Source organism: Bos taurus, chromosome 15 (genome assembly GCF_002263795.3).
Source record: "Bos taurus isolate L1 Dominette 01449 registration number 42190680 breed Hereford chromosome 15, ARS-UCD2.0, whole genome shotgun sequence".
Classification (NCBI taxonomy): domain Eukaryota; kingdom Metazoa; phylum Chordata; class Mammalia; order Artiodactyla; family Bovidae; genus Bos; species Bos taurus.
In genome coordinates this window covers 18,528,420-18,552,359 of record NC_037342.1, presented here as the reverse complement: position 1 = coordinate 18,552,359, position 23,940 = coordinate 18,528,420, and the positions used below count along the sequence as shown (strand labels likewise).

Here is a 23,940-nt window from a genome sequence, read left to right as displayed (position 1 = left end):
GCTACAGTCCATGGGGTCAAAAGGGGTCAGACAAGACTGAGCAACTGAGCACATTATTAACAAATAAGGTACGGATCAAGTATTCTAAAGGGATCCTGATTGCCTAAGAGTTTCATACATTCTGTTTTAATGTTAAACATCTATAACCTTAATGTAGGTTAATGAGTTTGTTTTAAATTGTGCTGAATAAACAAGATGGGCGAGGAGAGGAGCATCAACTTGGAGAGCCTGGGGAATACTGGGTACTTTCACAATTCAGCAGAAAGTGAAATGCATACGACACAACTGTGGGCTTCCCTGGTGGCTCAGCAGTAAAGAACCTGCCTGCAATGCAGGAGACGCAGGTTCAATTTCTGGGTCAGGAAGATCCCCTGGAGAAGGAATGGCACCCCACTCCAGTATTCTTGCCTGGAGAATCCCATGGACAGAGGACCCTGGCTGGCTACAGTCCATAGGGTCGCAAAGAGTCAGACACGACTGACATAGCATTATGCTAACTTAAAGAATAAACATACCTACATTTCATTGATGTGCTCACAAAGTATTTATAAGCATTTACTATGTGCCAGCTATGAAAAATCTCAGTTGCTGTTCACAAGGTGGTTTACAGCCTAGAAGTAACAGAGACTATCACTAAGTACGATGACAGAATAATGTCCAAAACTAGAGTGGAACAGAAAGAAAGAAATGCCTAATCTGCTGAAGGAGTCAGGAAAGTCTTCAAAAAGGAAATGTGCTAGGAGGAAGAAGCAATGAAGACAGGACATTCTAGGCAGAGGGAAGGTTTGCATAAAAGTAAACAATAAAAGGGAATGTGACAATTTTAACTGATCTCCATGGGCTGGAAGTAATGGTAAATTGTTTCATAATATTTAATTCATAAGAAAAAACTTGAGTACTAGGATTATAGTGAGGGTGTATAGAAATTAGCGGGAAATTAACCATTCTGTATCCGCCAATGGTTATGCAACTACCTGTTCTGTTTCTTTAATGTAACTACTATAAAAAGGGAACTAACTGTGGATAAGAGAAGCAATTTCAGGAGAATAAAGTATTTACTTGCAACTTATACTTTGGCTTTTGAGAGTACTAAAATGTGAATACTCTTGACTGCCTTGGAAATGAGGTGACAGTATGGCCTTATGCTAAGCATCAAGGCTCTTTTAGTCTAGTAAAGTAGATTTGAATCAGGGCTCTGTAATATCCTTAGCTATGTGATCTTCGGGAAATTGCATAATCCTTCTTCAACTAGGAAATAAAGATAATACAAGCTCACACCATTGTTCATGAGGATTAAAGAAATAATGTATGTGAAGCCTTTAATTACAGTATTTATAACAGAATAGGCAGTCAATAAATGATGAAATGAAATTCTAATTTGCTCAGTTGTATCTGACTCTTTGCGACCTCATGGACTGTAGCCCACTTAGGCTCTTCTATCCATGGGATTTCCCAGGCAAGAATACTGGAGTGGGTTGCCATTTTCTTCTCCAGGCGATCTCTCTGACCCAGGGATCACACCCAGGTCTCTTGCACTGCAGGCAGATTCTTTATCATTTGAGGCACCAGGGAAGCCCTAATAAATTATAGCTACTATTAGTTATTATTATGCTTTACACTGGCCTTGAAACTAATGTCATCATCAGTTTATTTATTCCTATTTATTCTGGAAGAAAAAATGGATATTCTTTTTTAAATCTTTTGATAAGTTTAACATTGATGCTACTGAAACTTACAGTATTACTTGGGTTACAACCCTTAATAAGTGTTGAGCTTGTGACTGAGAGTAGTATTAATAACTTCATTTTATTATATTTTAAAATGTGACACCTTAATACATTCAGCACTCCTTGGTATTTCACATATTGTTATAGACAGAGTTTAAGGCAGAATGAAAAGCACACACATAATCACTCAGAGACCTGGGGTCTGGCCCCATTTTGCTGTTACTTAACTATAAAACCCTGGAAAAATCACCTATTCATTTAAGGCCTCTATTTTCTCACCTGCTAAAGACTGAGTTTCCTCTTTAAAAGTTTACACTCTTGGGAGAGGTGGGAATGGAGATTTACTGTTTAAGGGCCACAGAGTTTCAGTCCAGGATGATGAGAGGATTCTGGAAATGGACAGTTGGTGAATACAGAAATGTGAATGTAATTAATGCCACCAAATGGCTATATAGCCATGAAAATGGCTAAAGCAGTAAATTTTAGGATATATTTTACCATAATAAAGAATTTTACAGCCAGTGCTCTGTATCCCTTAAATCACTCATTCACCCCCTCATTCACTGAAATATTTATTAAGTGCTTATTATAAACCAAGCACTGTGGTAAGCAATACAAACAAGACTTAGAGCAGAGTGGGAAAAACAGACACCTGTCCACTTAAGTGCTATAAACTATCAGACGCTTCATAAAAGGGACTAGAGTAGAAGTTACAAGAGGAGGAGTCCATTACATCTGAGAAGGTTGGAAAAATCTTTTTAAGAAAGACCAAGTAGCTGAGTGTTAAAAGAACAGCATGTGGATGATATGCATGACTAGAACTGTTCCTGCTCTCATAGTTAACTCCCATACTTAACTTTTGAATCTTTATGAGTAGAACAGGACGACTCTCTGACAGTAAACACTAGAAGTATCTCTTAATTAATCCAAGATGGTTAAAGGTTCAAATTTAGTAATCCCTTTCATTATCACCAAAGAATGGGGCTTGGGCCGGAGGGTGGAGGCAGGGGGGTGGTGTTTGGAATTCAAAATCCACTACATTAATCTCCAAGCAAACTACATCAACATTAGAATGACAATAAAAGCTACATGGGTTTTCACTGCTAATTCAGGTAGACACTAAAGGGAAAAAAGTCCATCTATAAAGACTCAATGTTGTTTATACAAGAAGTAGAAGGGCAGCATAATGGGTCTTATTATAGCACTAAAATATGGTATTATCTGAATAGCTTGCTTAGAGAAAGTGAATGACTCATTTAGGGCACCATTAAATAAGTGATTGTATCAGTGCAGCAAACAGTGCCCTGTGAGAGTTCAGACCCTTCAAATGGGGGAGTAATTTACTTTCAGGGAGCACCTTTGCTTTCACTGGGAATTGGGACTATAAACAAACTTACAGTTTCATTATTGTGTTTTCTAAAAGCTGTTTGGTTTAAAATAAACTAATCTTCTAGAGCCCTTGAAATTCTAAACACATTAAAAATAAAGAAAGAGACCAGTTAAATATTTCAGTTATAAATGTCAAAAAAGGAAAAAAAAGGAAAGAGGTGTTAGAAGGTCTATATGAAACATGGAACGGGGAGGCATTTCCTCTTAAAATAAAAATATTCATTAGGTGGCAGTTAATAAAGCCCTGTCAAAAGGAAATAAATGCAAAGGCTTAAGACCCAGAAAAGGTGAGAATAACCATTACTAACATTTATTAACGTCTACTTGTAGCTCTACGAGGAGAGAAAATCCCCTTAGCAGATGAGGGTACAGTAAGACATACTTTTTGTTACACATTTTGGCTCAGATCAAGGGGTCAGCCAGCAACTGAGATCCAGACTGCTTTCCAGACTTAGTATCTGTTATTAGTATCTGTTATTAGTAATTTTCTATGACTACTCAAGGTATCTGTTATTAGTAATTCTCTATGATTAGTTGTTAGCCTATGTACCACAGATCTGGTTTGTTTTTAAAGAAAAAAAAAAAAAATAGAAGTACAAGAGGTATAAAGTAGCATACAAAAACAGTATGAGGCAGTAAGAATAACTGGAAATGAGGACTCAGGGAGCCTGAGTACACACAGCAGTTCTGCCATCAAAGAAGCCAGGGACGATGTTAAGTCATTTACTTGTTTTTAGCTTTATTTGAGTACTTTTTTTTTCTTTTAATATTTACTTATTTGGCTGTGCCAGGTTTTATTTGTGGCACAGGGGACCTTCAATCTTCACTGCGGCACATGGGATCTTTGGGTGCGGCAAGTGGGATATTCAGTTGCAGCATGTGGGATCTAGTTCCCTGACCAGGGGTCAGACCTGGGCCCCCTGCACTGCGAAGACAGTCTGAGCTACTGGGCCACCAGGAAAGTCCCTGGGTTCTTAAAAAACAACATGTATGTATGGATTTATGTATTTAAGTAGAAGCACTATCTCAAACAAAAGTTTCCCTGGAAGCTTCCGTACACACAGAGAATATAACAGGGCCTCTCTGAATGAAGACAAAATGGAAGCCTGGAGTTCTGCCCAAATAACCCTCCTGTGTCCTGGGGGATACCTCAGCAGAACCCCTAGGCTATTCACTGTACTATTTAAAATCGCTGGAATAGATGAGTGGATGTTTCACATTCATACATTTCATGGACAGGAAAAGTTCAAAAAGATTTTGAAAGAACATAATATCAAAATAAATAAATTTAGGTTTGCTTCATGAAACTATTGCTGGCTGGAGAAAAAGATATTATAAACCAGTTTTAGGAAACACCTCCAGAATATCTCTCAAGGATATTCAAGTTCTAAAATTATACAACTTCTTCTACTCCTATTGTGAAAGAATTAACCAAAACCACTTTAGGTATCCAAGAAAGTATTTTACTATTGTATAAGTAAATTAATAAAGTGCCTTAAAGCAATTAAATAAAACAAGGAGAAAATAAAGTTAAAATTTATGGTGGCTATACAATTCAACCTCAAAATGTACAACATCATTTTAAACATTGTTTTCATATAATTTCCCCCATACCTAAAAATAAGAACTATAAGCACCATCAATAATATAGTCCAAGCAATGCTTAACTTTCAGGAAACTAAACTGTTTCCTACTCTTTGCTCCTTCATACTCAGTATTCAGTTTCATCAAGCCACCCAGAGGTTGGTACAAACACTTGAGACCATCAAAGTAACACGAGGACATCTAGCTGGATAATGAGGTAAAGCTGTATTTCTAGGATTATGTAACCACCCTGAATCCAAAAAGCAACGTGGTCTATTCATTATTGCTCCAACTACTTTTTCTGGTGCCAGTTTAAAATTTCTAACTTATAAGAACATACAATATTCCATTAGCTAAAGTAAAAGTCAAATATTCTTTAATAGTTCAAATATTTCTCTGCTAAAGAAAGTTTAAATATCCAAAGACCTCTATCTCTCAAATCACTAGACACTGGGTACCCCGAAAACTTTCTTAGAAGTTTCAACTTCATATTTCTCTCTAACTCCTGGCACTGCATATAACGTATTTTAGGCAAATCTTAGACATATCTGTTAGCAAAAAGTTGAATCAGCTTTCTGGGAAGTCCATTCCAACTTTATTTTACTACATTCTAACTTCAAAGCAATTTTTCTTCAGAATACTTACTTTGTTGGGAAAAAGATACCACCTAGCATCATTTATAAAATTATAAACTCACAATATCATCAAACCTTCTCTTTTCTGGGTAATAAAGATAATTCTATCAACTTTTATTCTAATACATTTTTCCAATTGCTAAAGTAACTACACTGTCTTCTGTATTCCTCTCCTGTAACATGAGGTTCGCTAAATGAAGCACAAAACAAGGTAGGAAACAGCTCTGGAAGTCTTCCTTTCTCACACTTCTGTTTCTATGCATTGACTTCTTAAAATAGCTATAAATGGGTAAGACCACACCTCTGGTGGTATAGTAAGTCACCACTTTCTTTTACCACTAAGGTATCCTTTAGATATAGATTCAGTGACTGAAGGATGCTCTGCACTGAAGCTGACCAGAAGGCCTCAGAAGGCAACAGCCTCAAGTCACACAACGTTTAACCATATTAAAAAGAAGATAAAATTTACTCTGAAACTTCAACCACATCCATCACTTAAAGCATGTTTGCATGCATGCGCATACACACACACACACACACACACACACACACGATTGGAAAACCCATAATCCAGCTCATACATTTATTCTTAGATATCTATCATAGAACCTTGGGCAATCACTTCTTTACAGAGTCCCTCCAACATCTTCTAGGTCTGTTTCCAAAGGGGCACCTGGAAAGCTCCAGAGCCTCCAACTTCTGTAACTTTCATTTGAAAAGAAGCTGGGTACATACAGGGTATGCTAAGACACTTCAGTCGTGTCCGACTCTGTGCGACCTCACAGACGGCAGCCCACCAGGCTCCCCCGTCCCTGGGATTCTCCAGGCAAGAACACTGGAGTGGGTTGCCATTTGCTTCTCCAATGCGTGAAAGTGAAAAGTGAAAGTGAAGTTGCTCAGTCGTGTCCGACTCTTAGCAACCCCATGGATCGCAGCCTAACAGGCTCCTCTGTCCATGGGATTTTCCAGGCAAGAGTACTGGAGTGGGGTGCCACTGCCTTCTCCACATACAGGGTAACCCGAGCTAACTCCTTGGCCTCCGTGAGTCAGCCTGAATCTGTCACTGCTGTCGTCCCTGGTGTCCTGAGGAATGTGAGTCCTGGCTACAACCTGTCCTCTCATCTCTCTGCTAACATCACTCTTCTAAAGGGGCTGCTGTCTCTGAGCACTCACACAAGGCTATGAAATGCAGGCAGCTTGACTACTCAGAACAATACTAAAACACAGTCTCTATTGAAAGCTCCTGGCTGTGCAACAAAGACAAGTCAGTTGTTCTATTCTTTGTTTTCAATACAGCCCTTAGGGCTTGTACATAAATGAAACAACCTTTTGACAAGAAGTCCTCCTCCTTTCTCACACATCGGGAAACAAACACATGACAAACATGGGAAGGGGTGCGGAGCAGAGGGGTGGGCTTGGCTTGAGGAGTTCACTTTAGAGGTCGATCCCAGTGGCAAAATCTAACTCTGAAGGCCTTTACTGCTTTTCATTTCCCAGCTGGCAATGTATCAAAACAAATTATATACAGCAACTTGTAGGGAAAGAGAAGCAGCACAAGAGGCAGGCTCAAGGGTGAGAGCAATTTCTTTCTTACAGTTTAAACCACTATGAAAGATGAAGCATACAGTATCAACAAGTACAGAAAATAAACCATATTTAGTAATATATATAAATATGCACCAATACACACAAAGCAAATACAGTGACAGGCCTTTCTTTTGGCTCCAGATTATACCTTTCATTTTATAATTTCATTCACAGAAAGAAACAGGAGCTTTTTAGTAACATAAAATGGTTTATCTTTATGCTGAACATGCAATATTCATAAAAATCAAATGCTTTCATTAGATTTAAGATTTTCTTCTTAAATTTAAATTTTTCCCACTATAGTTCCTGAGATCTCATTTCTATGCCATGACTGTTCACATCTGCATTTCAAATGCAAATGCAGACTCCACCACCTGATTTAGCAAGTCAGGGTGCATGCACACTGTAGTTCTCGTTTTCGGGCACCTTTGAAGACAGAGTGATATTTAATACTGAATGTAAGCAGTCTTTTCATCTTATACTGAAGAGTAATTGCTTCCCACTTTAGAACTATAGCATGAGTTATCATCTCCGACTTGTTCTCTAAGTGCATGGAAAAAATGACAAAGAACATGATGGGTTTACTCAAGGGAGTTGGATCTTTGCTAACTGCTAAGAAGAAATCACGGCCAGTCAGGCAAAGCACAGTGAGATACAGCATGAGAAACGACATGCATTTCTGTGCCCTGGTTTGTGGGAATCATTTCTATTAAATGTCCTCAGAATGCAGAGGCTGAATTTTCCATGGTGTCAAACATACCAGATAAAAATTACAGCTGCACATAGATGATAGTGTTTATAATTGTACACATATTTGAAAGAAACTGTACATACACAGCTGCTAAAATTTTTGTTTACAGAATTTAGTGAAGGTGGGAGACACAGAGTGATTTCCCTTAGGTTCTAGGAGCTGAAAAAACCGATGCTTTCAGGGTTGTCTGTTATCAAGTTGGGTTCGCATAGGCTGCCTCCTTACTCTGAAGATGAGATACAATAAAATCCTATCAGGTCTGACCCACAGTCAACCATTTCCTATACTGAGTATGCACAAAACACAATAAGATGGTGAAAGTAGGAAGATGAAGCCCTATAAACAAACTATCTCATTTCTTCACTCTATACCACAGAAGAAACAAACAAATAAGAAAAAGCAAATGACATACATACACAGAGTTAAATCCAATTCAAATGTCATGATGTATAAATAAATATACAATGCATATGGAAAAGAAGAGTATTTAAATTCCATTCAATGCTACAAACATTTTTCTCATTAAAATATAAGCCCTTACCTTTGCTTGTCTCTTACTGGCTTCTCTTCTGGCTTCCCTTTCTTTCAGTCTTTTTTCCTACAAGAAGAGAGGGAAAATTAGCCACCTGTAAACTTATCTAGTAAGTGTAAATCTCACTACACATTCATAACAATTCTTCTTAAGCCAACCGGATACGGCACATTTACCTTTCCATAGATATTAAGTGTCTACTGTAAGATTGGTGTCAGTTTTCATAATCATTAAAGATGTGCCAAATATGTAATCAAATCACAGTTCACTTATTAGCTGTACAGTTTTAGGCAACTTACTCTCATTTTCTCACCCAAACAAGGAGATAACAGAAGCACACATTTCATAAAATTGGTATAAGAATTACATAAAATAACATAAATGCCTAGCACAATGTCTGACATATGACAGGTTCACAATGTTGGCTATTGAAATAAAAAGGAAGACATGTAGTAAAGACTATTTCCCTTCTCCTCTAAGAGTAGAATTTATAAAAGATGTAAAACCCTCATCCTTGGGGTTCTTAGAAAAGTGGCAGTATTTTTCTCAAAAGAAGAACAGAAGATTATTCTTTTAAGCAATTTTTCTCATTGCTTTATAATTTCCCCATTAGTTTTCCAATGCTCATAAAACAGGCAGAAAATGTAGTACCAACATTTTCAAAATAAGAATAACAGATATGTATAATAATAAAATTCAAAACAACAAAATGAAGCTAAAGTTGAAAAAAAATTTGTTTTAAATAGAATGCCTCTTTTCTTCTTCAAAAAATAGTGGTAAAACAATATAAATGCTAGTCTGAATCCAAAATCATAGCTAACAATATATAAATGTATTTCAAATACAATCAACTACCAGATCAATGTAAACAGTGAGCAAACAGCAAATAATTTTTTCATGAAGTAATATGAAACTGCAATCATGATTCCCTCTTACATTAAACATTCACTAATGTGAGAATTAACAAGTTTTTTCAGTCCGGACAATCTATCATTGTCAGTATTCTTTACACATGGCTTTCTGCAGATTCAAGAACCAAGTATAATACACACTTGAGAGACAGACTTGAGGTTGCTCTACTGCTCTACTGCTCTACAGCATTGAGAAGGGCAGGAAATTGCTACAATCCACACTATACACCCCACCTAGGTTTACAGACTCCTTTTTATTAAAAAGTTTCAAAGCAGGTTAGATCTAATTAATGCAAAGAGGAGGAAAGCCCACAGAACTTGCAGATTGAGTTTTCATAGCTTCAGACCACACAGCAGGAAAGATAAATTCTAAGTGAAACTAACAAAAATTCAAATTCAAATGGCAATTGTTCATGTGTCATACCCACTAAATAAATCTTGATGCTAAGTTATTCTTTTCTGAGATTATTATTCTTTTTTACACTAGTTTTGGAGAAAATGGCTATTACTTTGACTTCCAAATAAAACATACAACTAAAAGGGCAGGGAAAACTTAAACAATGTGCAGTTATACACGGAAATACTCTAAAGATTATCTGCAAGTTCCAGCATCAAGGTCAGAAGAAAAGATGAAGAAATCAACAAATCTGTTCATTGTTAAAGAGCTTAGTAAAGTGAGAGAAGCAGTAGTGTTCAGTTGCTTCTGTCGAGTCTCAGTCTTTACGACCCCATGGACCATAGCCCACCAGGCTCCTCTGTCAATGGGATTTTCTGGACAAGAATACTGGAGCGGGTTGCCATGCTCTCCTCCAGAGGATCTTCCCAACTCAGGGATCGAACCCACATCACCTGCATTGCACAGGATACCACTCTAATGGCAAAAAAGTGAGGAGGAACTAAAGAGTCTCTTTATGAAAGTGAAAAGGCTGGTTTAAAATTCAACACTGAAAAAAACGATCATGACATCCGGCCCCATAACTTCATGGCAAATAGAAAAGGGAAAAATGGAAGCAGTGACAGATTTCATTTTCCTGGGCTCCAAAAGCACTGTGGATGGTGACTGCAGCCATGAAATTCAAAGACACTTGCTCCTTGGAAGAAAAGTTATGACAAATCTAGACAACATATTAAAAAGCAGAGATGTCACTTTGCCGACAAAAGTCTGTATAGTCAAAGCTACAGGTTTCCCAGTAGTCATGTATGGATGTTAAGAGTTGGACCATAAAGAAGACTGAGCACAGAAGAACTGATGTTTTCGAACCAAGTGCTGGAAAAGACTCGAGAGTCCCTGTGACAGCAAGAACAAAGCAGTCAATCCTAAAGAAAATCAACCCTGAATATTCACTGGAAGCACTGTTGTTGAAGCTGCAATATTTTGGCCACCTGATGTAAAGGGCCAACTCACTGGAAAAAAACTCTGATGCTGGGAAAGACTGAGGGCAAGAGAAGGGGGAAACAGAGGATGAGATGGCTGGACTGCATCAATGACTCGATGGACATGATTTAAGCAAACCCGGAGATACTGAAGAACAGAGAAGCCTGGGATGCTGCAGTTTATGGGGTCAGAGAGAGTCAGACATAGTGACTGAACAAAACAACAAAAACGATATGAATAGTTTTTAGCTTAACAACATGCTTTAGCCAAATGTTATGTTTCCTTTTATTATTAACAGTGGTCTGCTACTGTATGAGCTTCCCTGGAGGTTCAGATGGTAAAGAATCTGCCTGCAATGCCAGAGACCTGGGTTCAATCCCTGGTTGAGAAGATCCCCTGAAGAAGGGAATAGCAACCCACTCCAGTATTCTTGCCTGGAGAATCCCATGGACAGAGGAGCCTGACAAGCTACAGTCCATAGGATCACAAAGTGTCAGACACGACTGAGTGACTCACACACACATACTGCATGGGTAGGCTTCCCTGGCTCAGTGGTTAAGAACCAGCCTGCCAACGTAGGAGACAAAGGTTTGATCCTTGGGTTAGGAAGATCCCCTCAAAGAGGAAATGGAAACCCACTCCAGTATTCTTGCCTGGGAAACCCCATGAAGAGAAGAGCCTGGCAGACTACAGTCCATGGGGCTGCAAAAGAGTTGGGTGCAACTTAGCAACTAAACAACAACAACTGTATGGGTCTTTCATTCTAACAGGATTCGTTTGCTGATAGCATTTCATGTATTGGGTCGGTCAACAGCCAACGTTTTTTTCCCGTAAGATGGCTCAAGTAGGGCTTAGTTGTGTTTAACTTCACTCGAAACAATTTTTTTAGACTGAATTGTGATAGCTGTCATATCAGCATGCATTTATTAAAAAATACTCACCAAAACTGGTGAGTAGTCATTTTAATATTGAAGATGGAAGAAAGCAAGCAATATTTTCATTCAGCATATGATTCCTCATCATTTTAAGAAAGGTAAAAATGTAAATGGAATGCAAAGAAAGATTTGTACAGTGGATAGAGAAGGTGCTATGACTGATCAAACGTGTCAAGAGTGGTTTATGAAGTTTTGTGCTACAGATTTCTTACTAGATAATATCTACAGTTGGGCAGACCACTTAAAGTTGATGGCAATCATATCAAAGCATTGAGAACACTCAACATTATTATTACAAGGGAGATAACTGACATACGCAAAATATCCAAACTAAGTGCTGAAAATAATTTGTACCAGCTTGGTTATGTTAATCACTTTGATGTTTGGGTTCCACATAAGTGAAAAAAATCGTTTAGACCGTATTTCCACATGTGATTTTATATTTAAACATAATAAAAAAAGTTCCATTTTTAAAACAAATTGTGACAGCTGATGAGAAGTGGATACCGTACAATCACATGGAACGAAAAAGACCATGGGGCAAACGAAATGAACCACCACCAGCCACACCAAAGGCCAGTCAGTCTTCATCCAAAGAAGGTGATGCTGTGTATATGGTGGGATTGGAAGGGAGTCCTCTATTATGAGCTCCTTCTGGAAAACCAAACAGTTAATTCCAACAAGTACTACTCCCAATTGGACTAACGGAAGAAGCACTTGATGAAAAGTGTCTGGAATTAGTCAACACAAAATGCATAACCTTCCATCAGGATAATGCAAGATGTTTCTTTGATGACCAGGCAAAAACTTATACAGCTTGCTTGGGAAGTTCTGATTCATTCACCATATTCATCACACACTGCACCTTCCGACTTCCATTTATTTCAGTCTGTACAAAATTCTAATGGAAAAAATTTCAATTCCCTCTAAGACTGTAAAGGCACATAGAACAGTTCTTTGCTCAAAAATATAAAAAGTTTTGAGAAGACAGAATTATGAAGTTGTGTGAAAAATGGTAGAAGGTAGTGGAACAAAATGGTGACTACATTGTTCAATAAAGTTCTTGGTAAAAATGAAAAATGTGTCCTTCAACCTCACTTAAGAACAGAAGGAACTTTCTGGCCAACCCAATACATTATTTAATTTTTGCCTGTTTTCTGTGCAAAGAAACATAATTAAACACTTTTAACAGTCACACAAATTGCTATTGTAATTATTCAGTAACTGACCTTCTCCCAATACACCAGAGCATCAAAAAATGGCACTTTAAAGTTCCAAAGAATAACCTCAATATGGTCACATCAGAAAAACTCTCTCTAAACAAGTAAACACAATCTCTCTTTGGGGTTTTCCATCTAGTCACTGTAATCATAGCAGGAAAAAGCATATTAACAAATTTCCACTGAACTTCAGTATTAATTCATCACAGGCAATGAAGAATTCTTTAAATTTCAAAATTTAAATTGGCTATCACAGATCACATGAGCATGTGAGTAGAATAAGTATTCCTTTTAAGATTTCTGCCACAAGTCTCAGGTGGATGAGGGATATTGAAAACCTTTAAAATATGAAATGATCATAACCAGGACATGAAAATAAAGTATAATGAAAAGAACAAACTTTTAATATTGGGTGACACAAAAAGGAAATTAGAAAACTTCTCTTTGTTATCTTAAAAAGCTATATTAGCACTCCACCTGAAAAGAGGCAAGAGTAAACATCCGTCTTTAAACAGAGAACAGAAAGTAGAGTTATGGCAATCCAAAATTTGGGAAATTAATATAGGAAAAAAACTACAAATTTTTCTTTTGCTAAGAGAGGGAAAAAAGTTCCTTTTTAAAAAAAATGAGTATATGAATCATAGATGCTATAAATGACAAGACAAAAATAAAAGGTTGGATTACGATGATTAGGGGGAAAATATAATTGAATTTTATTAGATTCAGTAACTGAGGTTCCTCAACCCCCAACCCCAAACACACATATTTATGTGGTTGAAATACTTTAAATCTTTCCTTTTCCTATTTCATTTTTAGGATTGGTACCAAAAGGCATTTTATGCTAACAAAAAGAAGGCACAATTTTACCTTTAATTCTGCCATGCTACAAATGATAAGAAGGTCATGAAATTCAATAATAAAAATCAAATTCCCAGGAGACAAAAAAAAACATGAAAAATTACATTTCAAGGTACAAAATACTTCTTTATAGACATTACTACATGTCTTTTGGCTTCTCATAAAGTACAGGTCCTCAGCTTCCAGAAAAGAGAGTACCATGAAATATGAATTTCAATAGTAGCCAGGACTATACATTTAAACCACTTTCCATCTTTTAAATTTGTTTATTGTGTACGTATTTTCCTTTATGTATTTGAGCATAGTTATAATAGCTGCTTTAAAAAACCTTGTCTGCTCTTTTCAATTTATGACCATCAAGGATTTGTCTCTGTTTATTAAATTTTTCTCTTGAAAATGGAAAAAAATAAATAAATAAATAAACCACTTTCATTCCATGGTGCTTGGAAATCTGTAGATTTGGAGACCCCTGTTTCTCAGGAGGTGGTGGAAGTGTATAACCTATTTTAATGAATCTCAGGCAACTAAGTCAGTTAAGAATGGAGCTCCCAGTTGTCAAATAAAAAAGCAGGCGACATCGATCCTCATTTCATTATTACAGGAACTTCTTTTTTCAGAGAAGAAAAGTGGCTCAACAAAAGTGAATAAAAAGAATTATTACAATACAATAATCTTTGGCCTGAAGGTACGCCCTTCCCTCCAAGAATAAAACCCCAGTGATTCTAAATCCCTCCCCAGAACTAAGAACACAGCAAGGTTCTCTGATCTGTTACCTATTCTACAGAGTTTCATCCAAACAACATAAAAAACTGGTCTTCCACATTTAAATCTATAACAACTACAATACAGCTATGAAGACAGGGAGAAAAATAAATTTACACAGAAACACTGATTCACTAATCAATTTCTTCAAATATTTCCTGAGCTACTATGTTCCAGGCTCTGTCGTGAGCTCCAGGTATACAGGGATGGGAAAAACAGACACAGCCTAGCTTCCTGTAGGAAGCTTCCACTACTCATCTCTGTAGTCTATGAAATGATCTTCCATTAGCACCAAACTCTGCCCCTGCTCCTCAACCTCTACAGCTAAACTGACCATCCATCTATAACCACCCCACCTCACTACATGGTGGTGTTTTAAGAATCCATAAAACAAAGAACTTGATGAAAATAGAGATAATAAGCAGGTCAAAGACTTGCCACAAAGTTGATAAACCCTATAAAATCTTGAGTATTTATCTCATTTTGGAGGCTGGATATGAAAAACAGCCCAAGTACCCAGATAATGAAGTGAATATCATGAGATGCTACAAGCTCATGAGAATAAGAAGAGAAACCTCCCAGGTAGACATCTCTAAATTATATACAAAGGTTCAACAGTAATAGGCCAGATCCCTTTTATAATAAATCTGGTCATAATGGTGGTAATAAGGGAACTGAAGAATATGGTTGAATAAGAAGAGAATCTCGGTTTCTCCCCTATAAATAAGCTTTATTACTCATTAAGTCAGTTTGAGAATTAAGTACTGGATACATGTTGCCCCATGATGACATTTACAATATGACGTTAGTATGCAGTCCTAAACTCAACTACTAACCACAATGCTTATTTTTTTCTAAATTTTTTTGAGACCAATGATCTTGCTCTTGAAATATGAACAATTTCTATCACTTGTCATTCCTTCTTTAAAATCTTCCTCTCTTCTTGTCATCCTCTACTTTCTGATTCATTGCCTCAGAGCTACTCTGTCGTAAGAGAATGCCTACTGGTATGAAATAGGTAGCAGCTACATGGTTAAAAACAGTGTGTAGAGAAAGAAAGACCTCGGTAAGAATGCCAAGGCTACTATTTGCAAGCCTTTATACGCTGTGAGAAATAGATTTAAGGGACTAGATCTGATAGATAGGCTTAAGGGACTAGATCTGATAGATAGAGTGCCTGATGAACTATGGATGGAGGTTCATGACATTGTACAGGAGACAGGAATCAAGGCCATCCCCAAGGAAAAGAAACGCAAAAAAGCCAAATGGCTGTCTGGGGAGGCCTTACAAATAGCTGTGAAGAGAAGAGAAGCAAAAAGCAAAGGAGAAAAGGAAAGAGACAAGCATCTGAATGCAGAGTTCCAAAGAACAGCAAGGAGAGATGAGAAAGCCTTCCTCAGAGATCAATGCAAAGAAATAGAGGAAAACAACAGAATGGAAAGACTAGAGATCTCTTCAGGAAAATTAGAGATAGCAAGGGAACATTTCATGCGAAGATGGGCTCGATAAAGGACAGAAATGGTATGGACCTAACAGAAGCAGAAGATGTTAAGAAGTGGCAAGAATACACAGAAGAACTGTACAAAAAAGATCTTCATGACCAAGATAATCACGATGGTGTGATCACTAACCTAGAGCCAGACATCCTGGAATGTGAAGTCAAGTGGGCCTCAGAAAGCATCACTATGAACAAAGCTAGTGGAGGTGATGGAATTCCAGTTGAGCTATTTCAAATCCTGGAAGATGATGCTGTGAAAGTGCTGCACTCAATATGCCAGTAAATTTGGAAAACTCAGCAGTGGCCACTGGACTGGAAAAGGTGAGTTTTCATTCCAATCCCAAAGAAAGGCAATGCCAAAGAATGCTCAAACTACCACACAATTGCACTCATCTCACACGCTCATAAAGTAATGCTCAAAATTCTCCAAGCCAGGCTTCAGCAATACATGAACCGTGAACTTCCAGATGTTCAAGCTGGTTTTAGAAAAGGCAGAGGAACCAGAGATCAAATTACCAACATCTGCTGGATCATGGAAAAAGCAAAAGAGTTCCAAAAAACATCTATTTCTTCTTTATTGACTATGCCAAAGCCTTTGACTGTGTGGATCACAATAAACTGTGGAAAATTCTGAAAGGGATGGGAGTACCAGACCACGTGACCTGCCTCTTGAGAAACCTATATGCAGGTCAGGAAGCAACAGAAATGGACATGGAACAACAGACTGATTCCAAATAGGAAAAGGAGTTCTTCAAGGCTATATATTGTCACCCTGCTTATTTAACTTATATGCAGAGTACATCATGAGAAACGCTGGGCTAGAAGAAGCGCAAGCTGGAATCAAGATTGCCGGGAGAAATATTAGTAATCTCATATATGCAGATGACACCACCTTTATGGCAGAAAGTGAAGAGGAACTAAAAAGCCTCTTGATGAAAGTCAAAGAGGAGAATGAAAAAGTTGGCTTAAAGCTCAACATTCAGAAAACTAAGATCACGGCATCTGGTCTCATCACTTCATGGAAATAGATGGGGAAACAGTGGAAACAGTGTCAGCCTTTATTTTGGGGGGCTCCAAAATCACTGCAGATGGTGACTGCAGCCATGAAATTCAAAGACGCTTACTCCTTGGAAGGAAAGTTATGACCAACCTAGATAGCATATTCAAAAGCAGAGACATTACTCTGCCAACAAAGGTCTGTCCAGTCAAGGCTATGGTTTTTCCAGTGGTCATGTATGGATGTGACAGTTGGACTGTGAAGAAGGCTGAGTGCCGAAGAATTGATGCTTTTGAACTGTGGTGTTGGAGAAGACTCCTGAGGGTCCCTTGGACTGCAAGGAGATCCAGCCAGTCCATTCTAAAGGAGATCAGCCCTGGGTGTTCTTTGGAAGGACTGATGCTGAAGCTGAAACTCCAATACTTTGGCCACCTCATGTGAAGAGTTGACTCATTGGAAAAGACTCTGATGCTGGGAGGGATTGGGGGCAGGAGGAGAAGGGGATGACAGAGGATGAGATGGCTGGATGGCATCACCGACTCGATGGACATGAGTTTGAGTGAACTCCAGGAGTTGGTGATGGACAGGGAGGCCTAGCGTGCTGCAATTCATGGGATTGCAAAGAGTCGGACACGACTGAATGATTGAACTGAACTGATACACTGTGGGGCCTCGGACAATTTACTTGACCCTTATAAGTTTTAGTTTTATCATCTGTAAAATGAATCTAAATCACTTATATCGTAAGTTAATGGTTAGCATATAATATAAAAATGCTTAGTGCCGGGCACAGTTAACAAACTGCTACTTGCTACTGTCTTTAATGTTCTTGTTATTCCTATTCCTACAATACCTGATTACTACCTTTCTCCTTCTTGATAGATAAATTTATGTTTAAGACACCTGGATTCCATGCCAATTCAATTCTGTGTAAAAAACAGTAAACAAAATAGATTTTCTAAGAAGTCTCTTTAATTCTTAACTTTCTAAAGAGCCTCCGTGATGGCTCAGATGGTAAAGAATCTGCCAGCAACGCAGGATACCTGGGTTCGATCCCTGGGTCAGGAAGATTTCCTGGAGAAGGGAATGGCTACACACTCCAGTATTCTTGCCTAGAGAATGCTATGGACAGAGAACCCTGGTGAGTTATAGTAATATTCATGCTAGTAGTTAAGTAGAATCCAGAAAACTCTGCAAACAGTCCAGAGTTACATTCTGACATGTCATCTAAATACACAATCCAAATGGATAAAGCACTCAAAGCAAATTTCAAAGAAATGAAAGAGAACCTCATAATGAATCGCTTCTCTCCACTCTCAGCTATTGTAACAGATATTATCACACCAAACAGAAGCTATCTTTCAGAGGTAAAAATGATGACACACCACAGAGCAGATTTTCACTCCATTTAAGTAAAAAACCTTTCAGGGGTATGATTCATGGCCCATCTTTCTCAGTTCTAACTGAATTATCAGCAAACACATTGTTTCTGTGCAAAAGCAGTGCTTTTGTATTTACAACTTCATTTACTAATGGTTTTATATGTAAAAATAAATTTTGCTATAATTTTACTTCTGATAAACAGTTTCAAGAGGCAAAGAAAACAGGAACATGCCTAATTAAGTATAGCTACTTATAAACTGCCAGAGAAAGCAGAAGACCCAAATGGTCTCAGAAGAAAATGATGCTTAATGGCTAAAATGAAGACTCATAAAGAAAAGTAAAGATGCTGACTGGGTGACCCAAAGGAGTTACACAAGGGCTCCAGAAGTCTCCAGAGTGAGTGGCCAAGTTCCAGCAAAAGAGCAGCTAAATTCCATTCCCAGTGAGGCCATAAACTGTATCATCTTTATTTCTTCCTTTTTATTTACTTTTTGCTATAAATCTTTACAACAAAGATATTTACTTGAGTCATAGGAGAAATTACAGTTTTCAGAATTTGGTAGATGAAAAAATATGAGTCAAGGACAGGTGTAATAACATGGAGGAATAACATGTGGGAATAAATGAGCAGCTGAGACCCACATACAAAAATGGAGTACATTTTCAAAGCTATCATGTCAGGCTGTTAAACAGTAGGAAAAAATAATTACTTTCAAACAGGATCATTACGACTAAATTCATTTATTATATTAACTATCTTGCCCTTCTAAACCAAAAATATAATCATGAAATATTTTAAACATGCTGAAAGATTTTTAATCTCATAAAAGCTTCTAAAACTGACACATTTTTCAAAATATTATATGTGTCATAATATGTATCAATTACAGAATTATGTTACAGATTTTATGGAGTTCTATTTTCATTTTATTCTCACATCTTACCTATACACACAGAGCCAGGGGAATCTCTCTAATCACTTGTTATTAACTCCTACTATCTTTCCCTCAATTTTCAGAATAGGAAAGTACAATCCAAACTGGTGACTGGTGACCCAAATGGACTAGGTAATGCTAGGACTCCAAAGCAAGTATTCCAACTTGTTATAGCACAACATTCTCTCCACCAAACATTATGCCAAATGTTAAAACCTATTATTAAAAAAAATAATAATACATATGCATTCTAGGTAGAAATCCAGTCCATGGTCAGTTGGTACATAACTGATTTGAGCACCTGTATTGTATCTTACGGCTTCCCTGGTAGCTCAGCTGGGAAAGAATCCGCCTGTAATGCAAAACACCTGGGTTCGATCCCTGGGTCGGAGAGATCCCCTGGAAAAGTGGCTACCCACTCCAGTATTCTTGCCTAGAGAATCCCCATGGACAGAGGAGCCTGGTGGGCTACAGTCCATGGGGTCACAAAGAGTTGGACATGACTGAGCGACTAAGCACACTGTATCTTATGTATGCTATTATAATAAACAAAGTGTTCAAAAACATGAAATTTCACTAATTTAATATACAAATACTTAAATTTGTTTAAATAATAATTTTACTGATGAAAATACCAAGAAACGAATCATATTTGTGCCAGGTCGCATTCCCATTAAGCTGAATAAAGGGAAGATTACTCTGGTTTTTTCTTTGTGCTCTTTTTAGGCTGCATAATATTTTCAGTCTCCAATATAGAAAGTATGCCATGGGCTACCCTGTGCAGAACATACTTATTTTATATAAAACAACAAATTTCGCTTTAAACAACAAACTTGTTTTTAAAAGATCTTATATCTCTTTTAGTTACAGAGAACTGGTTCAAAAGCAGTAGCATGTAAAGTTCTCATGATTTCTCTCCCAACTGTATCTGCCCCAAACTGCTCTCTTCAACCTTGCTGTGAGACAGTCACAGTGATAGTTTTAAAGTCATATGGTATGTTTTAACAATGGTGCAAAGAAAATAAATTATGTAAAGTCTCAAAAATAATTGCAAATAAAAAAGTATAGAACAATCTACAGTACTGTAGAATACTGTAGTATGAATGTAACAAAGGGAGAAAATAAGAATATGCATTTCTATTTACTAGTCTTTGCATAAACTATACAGATACATTAATAATTAATAAAAATTTACCTCTGAGGTGGAGGCAAGAATAAAAATGATAGCTATGGGCAGAAGCAAGACTTCTCAACATTAATTTTATCATCTTGACTTTGGAAAACATGAAGATATTCTTCATTTCAAAAATTTTAATGTAAAAAAAAAATTGGAGCACAGAAAATTTCTATGCAGTGACTGAATGTTCAAAGTTAACCATGATTTAATTATAAACTTCCTGAGAATAGAACCCACATATTTTATTTTTTTATTTTTATTTATTTGGCTGCTCTGGATCTTAGTTGCAGCACTTGGGCCCTTTGATCATCACTGCAGCATGCAGGTTCTTTAGTTGCAACATGTGGATCCAGTTCCCTGACCAAGGATTGAGTCCAGGCCCCCTGCACACAGAACATGGAGTCTTAGCCACTTGACCACCAGGGAAGCCCCAACATCAAGTATATTATATATTCCATCTTCCCAGTCTAAGGCAGAGCCTAGCACACAAACACTGTGTAATACATATACAATAGTAACTTGAGAAATTAAGTTCCTAAATATTTCAGAAACAATATTCCACAACCCAGATATAGTAGTAACTTCCACACATTGGGAAGAGGGGTGAAAGGGAAAATAAGAAAAAGGGAAGAAGCAAATGGGGGTGGGGGGAGCCTTTACTTAATGTAAATTCTCCAGGTTTCTTTTTACTGCTGACTACAATTTAAAAATAAAGGTAAAATGTTCTTATGCTGGATAAATACTTTAAGAAGACCCTAAGCAGAAACTTGACAAGCTGCTTGATACTCAGCATTATTAAAAATTTTAGCAACAAATTATTAACATCAAATTTCTATTTAAAGTACTGTGCTAAAAGCAGCAATGATGGAAATGCTTCGTTATACCCTCAAACTACAACCTGTATATTTTAGGTTCGTTTGTTCTCCATATTTATGGAATGTTTTTCCTCGCCATTCATTTTCATCCCTGAAAGCTATCTTCAAGAACTAAATTTCTTATTCATTAACTGCTACTGTGAAGCTATATCAAACCTTAAAGAAATAAGATCTGCTGTACTATTAAAAACAACTTATTGGATCATTAAATAATAACAAGGTCAAATAGGAGTCAAAACCTATCGTTTTGACCACAGGATATATAATGATCATATGGTTAATTATTATGGTTAATAATGGTTAATATGGATATGGTTAATAATGACCACATCCAACGACTTGAAAATTTTTGATACAGAACTTAATATTATAGCAGTGATTCTTTCATTTGATACTGTGTTACCCTGAGACCATTCATTGTCTCAAGGGCATACTACAGAAACTTCTTTAAAAAGGTAAATCTGTTTAGTTCATTAATTGACTCATTTATCTAGTGAAAGGTCCACTTTTAGGTAGTCCAAAAGGATAGTAATATCATGAGAGGCCAGAATGGAGTAACCCTTTCTGTTTTAAGGATAATAGTTTAAGGCCAAGTTTAAGGCCAATAGGGCATATGCCTATATAGAAGCACTCGTTCTCACAAAGTTTCCTTATTTTTTTCTTAATTTAGTAAATTTAAATTATATCTATTGCCAAGTAATTGCTTATGGAAAGATTTAAGTTCAAACTGGAAATAATATTAATGTTACTCAAATAGGTGAAACATGAAACCGCTGTGCTTCATCCACACCATGTAACACTACTCAGTAACAGAAAGAAAGGGGTCAAACACAGAACTAGGTGAATCTACAGATTCATGATGGGTGACAAAACTCAATCCTAAAAGGCTATATACTACATAGCTTCATTTATATATATTCTTGAAATGACAAAGTTATAGAAATAGAGCTACACATTGTTATACAAGTTGTTAAAATACAGCTTTTAACAAGTGTACAACTACAATTATCTCCAAATTAGAACTTTATTTAAAAAAAAAAAAAATCACTGTAATTTGGGTCACCTCAACCAAAGGCAGATTTAGGTGACATTCTCAGAAACCACTTAGTATACAAAGACTCCACCAGCAGAAGCAAAAAAGACTAGATAAAATAACAAAATAGCCACAGAAAAATAAGTGCTAAAGAAAATAGTAAAGTAACTTGGTTATTAAAGAATATCTAATGAACATTTAAATATATTTAGGACATATTAAATTTCATTCAGTATTCATTCAAGATAGAAAGCTTACCCGATGCTTTGCCTTAATTTTCTTCCTATATTCTTCTTTGTCAAATTTGTCCTCTTCTTGAAGCCTTTCCTTTGCTTTATCTAGGTTGATACCACCAGCGTCGTCCTCTTCCTCAGTATCCTTGGAAACAGATTTCTGCACTTGTGGCCACTGCTGAACCAACTGCAGAGAGGAAAAAGGTGAGTATGAGGCAGGAGACAAGGAACACCAACAGAATGCCACTTGCATTTGCAGAATGACTTTGAAATGGTGCACATACATACTTTCTGCCTTACAATTTATATTTCTGAAACTGTCAAACAAGCTTTGTAATAAAAGTGAGCAAGTCACAGTAAAGTCAGGATAAAGTAATGCTGCCATAACTCAAATTAAGAGCAGGATTAAAAGAAATCTTCATTAAATAATTTGGACAGTAAGGTAGTTGCTTCAACATCATTTCAGCATTTGTAGTATGCAACACTCCACTAACTCAGCTCCAGATGATCTACACAGGGCAATAGCCAGGCTGAGCAGAGTGCCGCCTTGCCACCACCATGGCACGTCAGTGAACCTCCTCTAACACCTTTCAGCATGCTGGGCTGTTTTACTTTTCATGTTTTCCTTACTAGCATTAACCTCCTTGAGGGTAGTCATATGTCTTATTCATGTATCCTGAGAACCCAACACATTATCTGGCATACATTATGTGCTCAAAATTGATGAAACACATATCAGCTGGTACCACATATAAAAACTGAAATAACTAAACTAAGCATAAAGGAGAAAGTTAGTCTGGATTTCATAAGTCTGCTCAGATCTACACAATTTTACACAAACATTTTCTGGTTAGGAACAAGGTGACAAAGAAGTCAGAGCACTGATCTGAGAGTCAGGAGACATGGCTTAATGCCTTGGCTTTTTCACTAGCCCAGTGCATAACCCTGAATGAATTACTTAATTTCCATACATCTGTATCACTGCTTGAAAAATAAGCTTTGTTTGACTAATCATGTTCCAGGCCTAACAGAGTAAAATTCTAGACAATTTAGACAAAAGCATTTCTCTTATTTTACCCCATAACTGGTTGCCAGGAGGATTTAAGTAACTGCTACAGTTTCTGAAAGACTGCTAATCAAGCAGCAGGAAATGAGGGCTGTAGGCACACACATCACAGGTGTTAATGCCTCCTCTCACTCTTGCCATCATCTCATCCTTCAAGATGAGACTACCATGGAGTCACAACTTGAAGCAAGGGTCACAAATGCATGAGCAGCACAACAGCAGTCACAGAAGCAGTGAGAGAGATGAGTGGGGCCAGTTAAGACCACCACCCACGGCTCTGACTTCTCCTTTATCAGAATGGAAAAAATTCATCCCTCTGTAAGTGGAACCTTTCCTTTCTTGTTTACTCAGTTGTGTCCAACTGTTTGCAACACCACGGACTGTAGCCCACCAGGATCCTGTGCCCATGAAATTTCCAAGGCAAGAATACTGGAGTGGGTTGCCATTTCCTCCTCCAGGGGATCGTCCCAACCCAGG

The 23,940-nt window shown here is 37.3% G+C and overlaps 1 protein-coding gene across 1 annotated transcript in view; it reads right to left on the bottom strand.

The window, feature by feature from the left end:
* Positions 1-23,940, bottom strand: part of DDX10 (DEAD-box helicase 10) — a 306,774-nt gene that overhangs the window by 112,617 nt on the left and 170,217 nt on the right. The window contains 2 exon segments of the mRNA NM_001076881.2: positions 8,215-8,271; positions 22,423-22,584. Coding sequence (NP_001070349.1) covers positions 8,215-8,271; positions 22,423-22,584 — 219 coding nt within the window.